The sequence below is a fragment of the Phyllostomus hastatus genome, unplaced genomic scaffold, assembly GCF_019186645.2.
Source record: "Phyllostomus hastatus isolate PE091 unplaced genomic scaffold, TTU_PhHast_1.1 phas_scaffold_78, whole genome shotgun sequence".
Classification (NCBI taxonomy): Eukaryota; Metazoa; Chordata; class Mammalia; order Chiroptera; family Phyllostomidae; genus Phyllostomus; species Phyllostomus hastatus.
Window position 1 is genome coordinate 105505105 of NW_025334041.1, and position 13095 is coordinate 105518199.

General features: G+C 50.0%; 1 protein-coding gene across 1 annotated transcript in view; it reads right to left on the reverse strand.

The window, feature by feature from the left end:
* EPAS1 (endothelial PAS domain protein 1) overlaps positions 1 to 12614 on the reverse strand; it is an 84663-nt gene extending 72049 nt beyond the window's left edge. Inside the window, exon 1 of the mRNA XM_045827459.1 lies at positions 12017 to 12614. Coding sequence (XP_045683415.1) covers positions 12017 to 12042 — 26 coding nt within the window. The 5' untranslated portion in view covers positions 12043 to 12614. The remainder of the gene's footprint in view (positions 1 to 12016) is intronic.
* Between the last annotated feature and the right edge of the window lie 481 nt (positions 12615 to 13095).

Genomic DNA, 13095 nt, shown 5'->3' on the forward strand with positions numbered 1-13095 from the left:
CGACAAAAGGGGTGGTCTGACTTGGATTAGGCCACCTCCCTACAAACAGGGGAGTGTTGAAGAAACTGTCCTATCTTTCCACAATGATCGGACTCAAAAAACCTAGGCTCTGGACTGAGAAAAGGCAAGAAGGGATCAAATGAAAGCCTTTAGCAAATTCTCAAGGGGATGAAGACTTGACCAGCAAAATGAGAGCACAGGATGAGGGTCAGTGCACCTGTCCCCAGAGCCTGGGGGACGCTATGTTGGACTGCGGTGCTCTGTCCCCTTCCAGCTCCCCCTTCACACACGGGGAGACGTTTATTACCCTGAGAAGTGGTCAAGTTTAAAAATATATATATTCCAGAATGATTTGGGCACGTCTTCAGGTGAGTGATTTCCTAAGGGAAAGAGGGAGACACTTTCAGCCTTTGAGGTCACTCTTAGAACAACCGTGGGCTTCTCCAGCCACCCCTTGGTGCTCACCTTAGGGCCAGGCTCCTGACTGGAAGATAATGGAGGTGCCCTGAGCAGCTCCCCCAGGTTCCACTAATGCCTGAGAGAGGCATGCACTGCTCACATGGCCCCAAGGCAGCCCAAAGACCCCATCACAGCATGACTCAGGGGGGACTGTCCCTATACTTCCTTACACTGGCCCAGGCCCGGTCCCCATTTCCCGCCCATAACGAAGTGCCAGAGTCAGCTCTGGAAGGAGTCGCTCCACAGCCCTTGCCTGTACACCCTGTTTGTTCCTGCCCCCTCACATGGCACCAGTTGTTCCGCCCAACTGGGATGCCCCAAATGCATCTGCCTATCAAAGTTCTACCTAATCTTCAAGACCTAGATCTTAATGCTCCTCCACTAAACCTTCTTCTAATCTACGCTGATCTGTTCACAACACACAAGATCTATTTACCCTTACTCACTCTCACTTAATTACTGCCAGTCTTCCACTGTTTGCTTAATGTTTTATCTCAGCTAGTTTTGACTGCCTAACAAGATAACAATGTCATAAAGATGGACCTGGGGCATCCATTAACAAAACCATCTTGCAGTGTTTTATGAAAATACTTTTAGGAACTTCTTGACTCTCCAACTAGACTATAAACCTCCTGAGGGTGGAGGGTCCATCTAATACCTCTTTGTAACCACACTGCATGGCACGGCACTTGGATTTGGTAGGGAACCTGCAAACACTGACACACAGTGATGGTGCCAGTATTTCCACACACTCACTGCATCGTGGTGGGGGACCAGTGAGGATGGGTAAACTGACGTGAGCACGGTTTCTGCCGGTGCCTCTGACCCTCTGCTGAGCTCCCAAAGTTTCTGACATAGAGCTACTGAGTCTACACATAGTTACTGGGCCTCTGTTCTGGGTGCTGGGGCAAGAAAAAAAAAGATGACTATGTTCCTGCTCTTGGAGGGCTTACCACCTGAGTGGTAATCAGGGATAGACACACACATACACTCTCTCTCTCCCTCTCTCTCTCTCTCTCTCTCTCTCTCTCAACAAAAGCAAGTTGTAAGGGCCTCATCCAAATAATGCAATGCAGACTGAAGGCAATGTAAATACAGGGGTACCCAATGTGCTGCTAATCAGGGAAGGCACCCCAGGGAAGACGATTTCCAAGTGAAAGCTGGGACTCTCCTGCACACACTTTCCTGTCTGGCTTTTTACACTGAGAGGAAGCTGCAGTGCTTTGTCTGGCTGTTCCTTGCCTCAGTGTACAGAGCATTCTTGCAGTGAAGCTCTGACATGATACTAGCCTGATGTTTGACTTTGTGCAAAATTATTTATCAACTAGACCTGCCTGTGGTCCTCCTGATTTTTCTTTTCAAAGCAAAAATGAGTACAGGGCTCAAATCTACATGAGTGAAAACAGCAGAGCCCAAGAGGCAGGATTTCCCAAAACCCAAAGCAATTCTATGACTTTCTAAAATGGTGATTTGAGGGACTCATGATATGCACAGTATTACAGGGCACATCAGAAAATTAGACATCCTTGCCCTTGAGCAACATGAGATCTTGTTGGAAAGACAAGAACACGGAGAATGTCATTAGATAACAAGGAAATATAATCAGGCAGGCTCTTTGGCAAACGGAACCAGGAGTCAGAAACAAGTGGAGGGGGAGGTGCCAGCGTGGGAATCACTACAGAAAGGTTTGTAGGAACTGGGGGACTTGGGCTCACACTAGGAGACTGGGAGATATTTGAGTAGAAATTGAGGAAAGGATCGTCCCAGATGCAGGGACTAGGGTGAGGGAGCCGAGGTGGGAACGAGTCCTGTGACATTGGGCCAAGAAGCCTTTGGGGCAGAGGGAGGAGGTCGGCATAGCTGGAGCTCAGGAGGCATGCCGGGTGCTGGTGAAGGGTGGGTGAGAGCAGGGGCGGGGCCCCTTACTGTCAGTGAGACGTGTTCCCACCGCCCTGTGGGCTGCCCTTGGAAAGAAAACTGGACCAAGGATCCACGTGTTCGTTCAGGCTCTGAGTGTGCCAACTAATCCTTGATGATCTCTAAGAGAAACGTTCAAATCCACAAAAGACACCCCCTTCTCACCCTGAAGACTCCTGTGCTCTGAGGACATGACAACCCTGCCTAAAATAGGCCCAAAACAGAGCTGGTCTCAGCACCAGCTAAACCTCTTCTGAGAGGCTAGGAAAGCCATTTGAGCCACCAGAATGCTTCCTAGTTGTCAGATAGCAGGCAAATGCACAGGCCACTCATGTCCATGAAATGCCAGAAGTCTCCAGAGGCTGGGGAGGCCACAGAGTGAACTAGGGTTATTCCCCACTTCTTGACCACCCCAAAGGGCCTCACCCAATGGAAGGAGCATTTCAGGTTCGCCAGGACATCTAGAGTGAAGGCAAGAAAGTAAAAAAAAACTGGGAAGGGCCACAGCCAGCTCCCACACCCCTCCCACCATTAATTCTCCTAAGTCCCTGGTATAGAATAAAAGACAGACGCCGGCTGCATGGTGATATGGTTACATTTATAGAAGCTCTCTTGTCACCAGTGAAATGTGACCTTCATACTTTTCTTATCTTAATATCTGGGTAAACATCTGTTGTGCAAGCACACAAATAAAGGTTCTAAAGGTGAAATGCGGTGTGTCCGGTGACACCACACTGCTCCAAACCCAGGCACCAGAAAGTCCTCTTGGCACTGCAGATGACTTCTCTCTCCCTTTACCCTGGCACCAAAATTAGCTTCACCAACCTCAGCCAATGCTGGAGTGAATGCTGCCATTCTAAAATAGCATCTGAGCACTCTTGCAAGCACAGGAGAGAAATACAAGGGTGCAGTGATTTGCAGACAATTCCTGCAGAAAGCAGTTTCACTGGAATGCTTTGCAAACCAAATAAAGCAAAATGGGCATTATCAAGATGTCCTCTAGAATCTTTGTAAAGTAAATGATATTCTTCTAACTCCCCGAGTCCCCCACACGGCATATTTTATACGGTCCCATTTTACACCATTAAACAAGATTGTTTTCATTCAGAAAAATAATGTAGAGGTCATATGTTCATTAAAGAGTGTGCATCAAACAGCCTGTGTTTTAATTCAAAGTTTTACTTTACTCACTTGCACAGTCCTGTTATTTCCAGAATACTCTCCAAAAATATCATGAAGCATAGTGTGTCCCATTTCCCCGTGTATTTGATGGCCCAGAGCTGATTTGTAAGAGTTTGTTTGGAAATTCAAAGACTGAATTCTCAAACAGTCCCTCACGAGCATCATTTTTTGTTGTTTGCACACAGAATTATAGACAGAGCCAGGCGACTGATGCTGAGTTTGTGCTGAGTGCCGGCTGCTCTTTCTGCACCTTTGTATGATGTATTTTTCCAGGACGGTCTTTCCCAATACTCCAAAGTGCTGCAGCAACAGGAAGTCGTAAAGGTTGGAAGGAGGCCTGCAAATATTTGCCGTAATCACTCATTAGCAATGAGAATAGTTAGTATTCAAGTTTGAGTCATCCCCTTTGTGCTCCGGCCTCCTCACCGGAGCCCGAGGTGACACACAGGGGCCTCGCCTCACCTCGCCTCACCTCACCTCGCCTCACCAGGGATGTAGGAATCCAACTCTACATTTCACTGCAGACGGTGAGGTTTGCTTCTTTCAAGCAGCTCAATTTCCCAAATATTAGGAAAACAAGCTGCCCTTCCTTCCCTCTGCCCCCCAGAGGCAGTCGAGATGAATCTTATGCAAAGTAGTGACAATATGAATATGGAGAGTAAATGAATAGTAAAGTATACATATTTGTTAATATAAATAACATCAGTAGACACAGAGGGAGTACCAGCTGGCTAGGCACAGTGATTTAAATGATTACTACCAAAAAATAACCATACACTTTCATTCATGCATTTTTTAAAAAATCCTTACTCAAGGACAGTTTTCATTGCCTTTAGAGAGAGGAAGGGAGTGAGAAACGTCAATGCGAGAGAGGGGCATCGGCTGGTTGCCTCGGACTGGGGATTGTATGCACCTGCACCTGGGACTGAACCTGCAGCCTAGGCATGTGCTCTGACCGGGAATCGAACCAGCAACCCTACAATTATGGGTCGATGCTCCAACCCACTGAGCCACACCGGCCAGGGCTCACTGATGTATTTTTAAGAATTTAGAAAATGCTTCTGAACTGTCTCAAATCAAGCCCCTGCCCTCTTACTCATAGCAAACCACTAACTCCCCACAGTCCCTGGTCACGAGTAGAGCACTTCAGGCTGAAAATGAGACAGAAAGAACCAACTAGAGCTATTATAGAGTTGATTAATCTCTAAAAAGACTACAAGACCGGCTGTACCCGCAGCATTTGTGGGCTGTGGGGGTTAACCTTCAGCATCACACTCATGAGTGCAATGTAACAAGTCATTGTTCCAGCTGTGTTTTATCCCACGGCCTAAGACAACAAACTCCCTCTCTGTTAGGGTTTCCAGCACTGACCTCTCAGGTTTGAATTTTTCACTGGAGGGCGCCACGGCGAGGAGGTGCACTGAAGGGGACTCACTGGAGGAATGGAAGAAGAGTTTTAACAATCCACTCTCGTGGCTTCGTAGCACTGGGGGGAAATGTCAGGGGGGTGAATGGTGAATAAACACATGTATATTTTTAATGGGGTCATTTTCCTCATTGACAAACCACCCTTTCTGAAATATCTTTCTAAATGCGGAGAGGAACTGTCTCCCAGAGTCATTATCTTGCACAGAAGTTACTTGTAACTTTGAAGCTGAAGAATTTTTCCATTTAAGGGGAAGGGGAGGGTGCACCTCCTGGGAACTCATGATGCTTCTGGTAGTCATGCCGTGCAGTAAGAATCTGGCCGACGTGCGAGTGGCCCCTAGAAACAGCCCCAGGCAGTCAAGCAAACCAGTATTTCTTGAGGAATTAGGGGGAAAAACAAGGCCTCTGAGGAGTAGATAAGGTCTGTTCTACACCCGTTTCCTCGGCACCAGAGATTTTCAAGCTCCAGCCACTCTTCTTGACTTCATGCTTGCAGATCAGTTCGGTGGCTTCCAGTAGCAGGACCAGGTAGCTGGCAGCAAATGACACCCAACCTCTATGTGAAAGTCACAGAGCTGTGAACGACATGCACCCATATGTGACCACCACACATAGAGTGATGTGCAATTGCTGACATGGCTTGCCTCTCTTTCAGCGTGTTACCTGAGTCCGTGCAATTGCTTTACAGCACAGTGAAAACTCAAGATGACTTCTAGGTTCACCGTGCAGAGTCAATAGTGTGATGGTTATGAACGCTCAGGGCTCATGAGAACAAGGGCTCTATAAAAATGCGACATTATTATTGCAACGATCATAGCTATTCTTTATTCCCCCATCCATTCTTTCCTTCCTGTGCTTGAAATTTCAAAAGATCAAAAGAGCCAGAGGAAGTCTTGTGCATCTTGATTTGGAGATGGTTTTTCAGAAGCCACAGAGGAAGACTTCTAACAGGTTCTTCTGCACAATGGAGTCCAAAGGCTAAAGTAATTATTGAAGTTTTGCCACCAGTTAAGGGTGGGAGGTGGAAAGCTTTGAACTCCTTAAGGGCAAGAAAGAACCACCTCCTGCCAGAGTTGAGGAAAACCCACGAAAAGAAGAATTTCCAGGATGGCCAAGTCCACCCTACGGATCTTCAACCCATGCCTGAGTGCCAGGCTCAATACAAATGACGAGTCACAAAAAGGAAAGTAATTATAATAATTATAAATCCAGTAACAAAAGCAGTTATCATTTATGGAGTACTTACCACGAGTCAGAATGGTAATAAACACTTTATGGATCTCTCAGAGAAGGTAAGGCAGTATGCATCATTGGTTAACACAATAGCCTCTGGAGCCATTTTGCCCTGTTCGAATCCTAGCTCCGCCCACGCTACCTATTTGAACTTTGGCAACTCACCTTTCTACACTTCAGTTTTCCCACTAGTGAAATGGGGGATAATAACAAGGTTTATCTCACAGGGTTGTTATTAGGACTAAATGAACTGACCCATGTAAAGTTTTGAAGGAGAGTGCTTACACAAATAAGACTAAGTGCTCCAATTTTTCTGTTTTGTCCTGTTGCACATGTGATTTCTCCTAGGACACACACATGCACTCCTAGTGCATGAAATGACCTCCGAACAACTGCGGGGCTGTCAGTCCCCTTTCTTCCATGACTGAGGGCAGACACGGGTGCAGGTATGGCTAAGCAGTACCACAGAGTCTTTGCTGGATGCACATGCCGACCAAGCCCATCTCCAGGGCATTGAGAGACACTGGTGGTGAAACATTGGAACCGTTCGGACTCAAACAGAAAGACACCGAAATGTAAGGCAGTCGCTGAGCCAGGCATCTAAGCGTCAGGGCTTGCCTTGTCCAGATCACAGAACCTTTGAAAGGCTATTGACAGCCGAACAGACTTCCCTCAGGAAAAAGAAATGTTCATATACATAATACTTTGCATGTAATTTCAAAGGCCCACAGACCATCCTCTGAAACTCATTCACAAAGTCCAATTCAAGAAGCTCCATCTCCCCTGCCCTCTCTGGAGTCGTAGCTGCTTCCACTGTTATCCTTAGTGGGACCAGAATCTCAAGCCCTATCCCTCCTGGAGCCTCACTAAAGCTTCCCTCCATGCCTGAAGCAAGCGGGTAGAGAACAGCAAACAGTCAGTGAGGGCCCTTCTGACTTTGGTGTCGAAGTACGCAGCAGGGAATGCACTTGAACCCTCCACTTTTTCTTGACTCTCATTAGCCCCAATACTGACCGGTGGAGTTTGACCTGAACTCAGAGCCAGTTTATGCTGGTGGTCAGCACCTACCCTGGGTGATTCCAGGGAAAACTATGAACCAAATCTCCTACCTCCAAACACACACAATACTTAATAATTGTGTGCACTTTTGTGTATGATTACTACTGCCTGAAATGTTGCCGAGAGCGTCTTATCCTTGGATTCAAAATATTTGATCCCAACAGAAAAGCCACTTGTAAGCTGCCAGCTACCTGCATTTTCAGGGAAACTTCCTCGTATGTCTTTCCCCGCCCCCTACCAAACTAAGGAATTTGAAGACAAGGACCATAGTCTCCTTTTCAGTATTTTATCCAGAGTGGGAGTGGGTGTCCAATACCTATTTGTTGTCTTATTGATTTATACTATGGTGTAAACGGCAGAGCTGGTTTTCATCACCAGGACAGACAGCATAGTACTGGAGAGGGTGGGGGACTGGGGGCCCAGTGAACAAACTTTGCTGACTTCACATTATTGGAAAATGCCCTACCTATTATGAACTATCAGTGATGGTCAGTACTAAAAGCAAAAGAGAAGCTTCATTAGTTAAAAATTAAAAGTTGGTGTGGAACAGAACTGGAGAAAATACAAAAAAAGCAAATACTACTGGATTGATTTCCTGAGAAGTAGAAAATCTTGAGATAATTAATGACAGCAAATATTTTTAGACATATTGGGCTGAAATCCTGGAGCACTAAGATGATCTGATTGGTTTCTTCTATTTGTAAACACTTTATACAATAGATTCCTAGAAAGTTGAGGATCACTGGATGTGTGTATGTGCACATGCAGAAACTGATAGGTTTACATTAAAAATGAATCAAACAGTTTTAGTCTCATGGTTTTCACCCCTAGTGAAAATGCTACCTAACTCAAAATAGGAATCAGTCTAATAAATGTTTGAATGTCTCCTCCAACAGGGGTTCTCTCCTTCACAAAGCAATCTGCTCCCCTGGGGAGCAGCCCTTGCACTGGTTTTGTTTACTGATGTCCACATACAAGTGAAGTTTTCCTAAGCGAAATATAGGGAGAGCATGAAGCAATGGATTCATACTTCCCAAAGTTTACAGACACTAAGATCAGCACCAACTCTACTTTTTTTGTCTTTTTTGCAAAAAGCAATTAGAACCACTCCTGGTGCAACCTGAAGTCTTTTATAATCTAGAAAAGCAAGTCTCCTTCCTGTAAGGTTCAGTGCTTGGGGTGGGGGTTGGGGGCACTGTCATCCTTTGGAACTCATCTTCTCTGTCTAGAGGCAATCTGGGCCTGGAGGGACTCTTTTGCCAACGATAGGAGAATATACAGTTAATTGAAAGTAATGAACCAGAGTTCTGATTCTTACCAGTGCTAACTTTCTTTGTGGCTAGAGATCACTTAATCTCTCTGGGCCTCAGTTTCCTAATCCAGAAAGGGAAACATTTGACTAGATGATTTCCGTAGCCCTTATAAAATAATTCTAAGCTCCCAGCAGCAGCAGTGAAAAACCCTGCAGCCATGTCATTTTTCCGAGCTTCATAGAAGCTGTGTGAATTAAATGGTAAATACCTGAACCTATAATGTGTTACATCAATTCCTCATCCCTGAATTCTGGTAATGCAACAGAGAAAGGTGTCAAATGTTGAAGGAATATTTACAGAAAATATAAATTGAGAAAAACTGTTCACTATATTTCTGTCTTTGGTATTGGAAAAAGATGGACTTGGGTTTTATTTTAGCAGATGAACAACTCTGTCCAGGTGGCAGGGGGAGGAAGAGATAGTCCGGAAACTTCTGATCCAGCGGTCTCTGACCCTTTCCACCAGTGGTCCCACGCTAAGTGATACAAGCCTTTGTTGGAGAAGGCATTCTACGCTGGGTCTGGCTTTGGGAATGGACTTTGAGCCCAGATTGCCCACTGGAACCACTTTCCGATCTCTATGTACCTAAAAACGTCCAGACTCTTTACTCTCCCAGGGAGGGAACTCAGAAATGGTCTTATCAGGAGGTCAGTCACCCAGACACTTTCCATCTCTTCACTGAATCAGGAACCTTGACTAATGAGGCCTCCACTTCACTCCTGGCAGATCAGTGCAGCAAGGTGAGGGCAGCTCTCTCACCTGGCGTCAGTTCCTGACCTCTCTGATATCCCCCGGGAATGCCCACTACCCCCAAATGAGTGCACTTTGGTACCTTCTATCAAAGCCGGCCTGCCAGCCAGCCAGCCAGCCAACTCTTAGAAAGCAAACTATTATTAAACATTAACATATCCTTCAACACACGAACATTTTGAAACAAAATGAACCTGCCCATTTCTTAAAGGGCTATTAGAAGGAACACTGCAAATATCATTCATCTTGAATTTGTGGGGAAAGAAATGGCTCTGCTGAACCATAAAGATCAAAACCCTTAAGAACTAATGTACAGAATCACCACTGGAGAGGCCCCTTGGCGGGCAGCACACTGCACTTGGGAGGCACCGCAGGGAAGCTAAGGACATCCACTTACACGTTACACTAACTTCCAATGTACCGGTTCCCATATTTTCACGACGCCTTTGTCCTGCAAGGACAAAGCCAGCCTGCAAACAGAGCCAGGCACAAAAAGTAAACATGTTTCTAAACAATTAGCCCAACAGGAATTGGACAACCGTTTACGGGTCTCTGGACAGTGAGGGACACGCTGTTTGCCTTGCCAGACTGCGACAGAAAAATCAAGGCAAGTCACAGAGGGCAGCCACGCTGGGCACTGTAGCACCCATACTGGCCTCCTAAGCAACTCACAGACAATCCTGGCAATGGTTCTTAAAATTAGCAGCTCTCACGAAGAATCAGGAGTCTGATTACTCCACTTTTTTCTCTCCTGCTCCTCTTCCGGCTCCCTCTATCTCTAAGGAAGAGAGATCACTGCCACTAGGTATGTCAAAAAAATGTGTCTCCTGTCCCCAAGTTTCTTGCATGGATTAATAGCCCAGAACCAGCGCTGAGCCGCACGGGGGAAGTTACACTTCACACATCTGCCAAGTTTACCTTCAGGCCCCACCTGTGGCTGTGACACTCACCAATGGGCATCGCAATTGTAAATGTGAATTAGGGGGCTGACTGTAACTTTTTGTTGTTGTTGTCCTGTCCTTATTATTGGTATATTATGATGCAGACTACAATGGTTTTATAAAATGCGTTGGAATCTTAAACTCTCCTCCCCGCTTCGCTGCACTTAAAGACACGGGACTCCACAGCTGTTCCGGGGCCCCGCGGGCGCCGTCTCAGGGCCCAGGGTGGCCGGGCCAAGGCTCCCTCACCGTCTCAGGCCAGGGGGTGCCACAGTGACACCAGAGGGGGAGTTGCGGTCCGGAAGAGGCAGACTCAGCCCCCCCTCCCCCCGCTCCCCCTCCCCCAGCCAGCGATCACAGAGCGAAGGGACCGGGAGCCGGGAGCCAGGCCAGACCGGGCGCTTTTCTCTTCCTTTTATCAAACCCTTATCGGTGCCCCGTGGTGGGAACCGCCGTTTTCCACGAGAGGATACACGGTTTCCGGCTCCAATCTCTCAGTGGAAGTCAGAACAAGAGCAAATCAACACAAGCACGGAGCTCTTCGGGACCCCGGCTCAAGGCCAGGCACCCCCTCTCTTCGTGTCTGGGTCCCCCATCCCCTCACTTCCTCACGGACGCCCAGCAGCTGATCTCCAGACGCTCAGGCCATTCGGCCAGCTATGCATACGATTCCAGCCCCCCAGCCTAAGCCCTGCCAAGCCGCCGCCGCCGCCGCCGCCTCCGAGCGCGGGGCTGAAAGTCCCAGCGCGCTGGGGCGGCACCGGTGGGGATCGCAGAAGTGAGGGCCGGGCAGCGAGCCGCGCACGACCGCGGGAAGCGAAGCGGCGCCTACATCCGCGCGGACGCTCGGTGCACTCTCACCCTTGCGGGGAGAGGGCCAGGCGCGCAGCGGCCGGGAGAGGGCGGCAGGGCAGTGAGAGTTGGCCGGAGAGTTGCCTCTCACCCAGTGCCTAGAGGCTCTCGAGGGCAGGCAGCAGCAGGCAGCTCGAGGCTGCCCTTCTCTGTCCTCTTGCGGGAGAAACACCAGGATCTGGCGGGAGCGCCCGGTGTCGCCATCACCTCGCGCACACCAAGACCACTGCCCCCCGCGACGAAGCCGGTCCACTACCCACTCCCTCCCGCGGAGTGAAGGTGCGGGCCCATGAATGTGGTTTCTCCAAGCTCCAGTGGGATCTGGGGCCTCGGAATGGGGGCCCTTGGCTGTGTCCTGGCCCCTCCGCGCGGTAGCGTGTCAGCGCAGCGCTCCACCTCCGACCCCTTGCCAATTTGGGGCGCAGAGGACACAGCAACTCATCTGGAAGAACCCAAAGGGTCGGAGTGAATGCTGCACCGCTAACGAGAATTAAAGTCGAAAGTTGACCTGAGTTAAATCAACCAAAAAAACATTTCAACCCGCGGGCGCCGGAGTTTCAGGCGGGGGCGATTTTGGAAGACACCGCGGGAACACCTCCGACCTGCAGGGCCATCTCCCTCGGCCTCACGGCCTCTTGCACGCTCAGATCCCCGATTCCTTCGGGCCACAGAACTCTCCACTGTGAAGCCGCAGTACCGCGCCCCCAGACGGAGCACCTGGTTTCCTCACCCCCCCCCCCCGCCCCAAACCCTTCCGAATTCACCGTCGGACCTCAAAGACCTCTCTACACTCCTCCCCCAGCTGCTCTCGGCCGCGTCGGCCCTGCGAAGCCCGGCCATCCCCTCGGGTGAGCTTCCTCGCAGGCTCGGACGCCCGCTTACCTTTTCTTCTCCTTGTCAGCTGTCATCGTCGCTGTGGCCCTCTGAGACTCGGAGCACTGGGGCTCCCCAGCCGGTGGGGCTGCAGCCGCCGCCTTCGCTGTGGCCCTGGCCCACCCCCTGAGGATCCGGTCGATGTGAAAGGTGCTCGCAAGCCTGAGAGCCCAGCACAGTCAGGTGGAAGTTTGCGGGCGGCTGGCTAGGTACAGAGTAAAGGGGTGGAGAAAGGTGACAGGGAGGAACCTGCACGGGGAGGCGGGGTCTAGGACAGGAGTGGGAGGAGGCTGTCAAATGCCAAAAAGAGGGCAGCGAGAAAGGGACCGAAGTTCCTTTTCCCCTCAAAAAGTAGTCACTTTCTTGGGTGTTCAGAAAGAAAGAAATTAAGAAAGAAAGAGTAAAAAAAAGTGGCTCCAACGGCAACAGAAGACTCCGGGGCCGGGCAGCGCGGCGGCTGAGATGACCATACAGTCTCAGGACACTGCCGAGGATTGTACGGCCGGCTCAGCAGAGCTGGGCGGGAGCGCAGCAAACGCCGGCGCAGCGCGGCAGGCGGTTCCCGAATGTCTGGTTCTTGGGGCGGCCTGCCCACTTTAAAAACTCCGGCGGCCCACGCAGGGGAGCGCACGAGGAGCGCGCGCGCGCCCCGAGGCCCCGCCCGCCCCGCGCCGGAGCCCCAGGCAACCCACCGGTCCCGGCCAATAAAGAGGCGCCGCCGCATCCCCCGCCCGGACCGCGGCCCGCCCCCTGCCCCAGCGCCCGGTTCCGCTGCGGCCCGCCCGCCTTTCCAATTGCGGTAGTTGTTTATGAGGTTGGCAGGTAGCGAGATGGGACCCCGGGTCAAGCAGGCAGTTTATACGGGCTAAGCGACAGCCATACGTCCCCGTCTGGCAGTGCCCCTCTGTGCTGCTGTCCTGCCACCCCGCCGTGCCCTTGGGACCGGGGCCGGACCGCGAGCGCACAGGGTCCCGCGCGCGGACGCGTTTGGTAGAGCCGCTGCGCGGTCCCTGACCCCGTTGCGTAAACTCTAGGGCCCGCTGGGGATCATTCCAAGAGCTTCAGCGGCCGCGCTGCAAGCCAGGGCC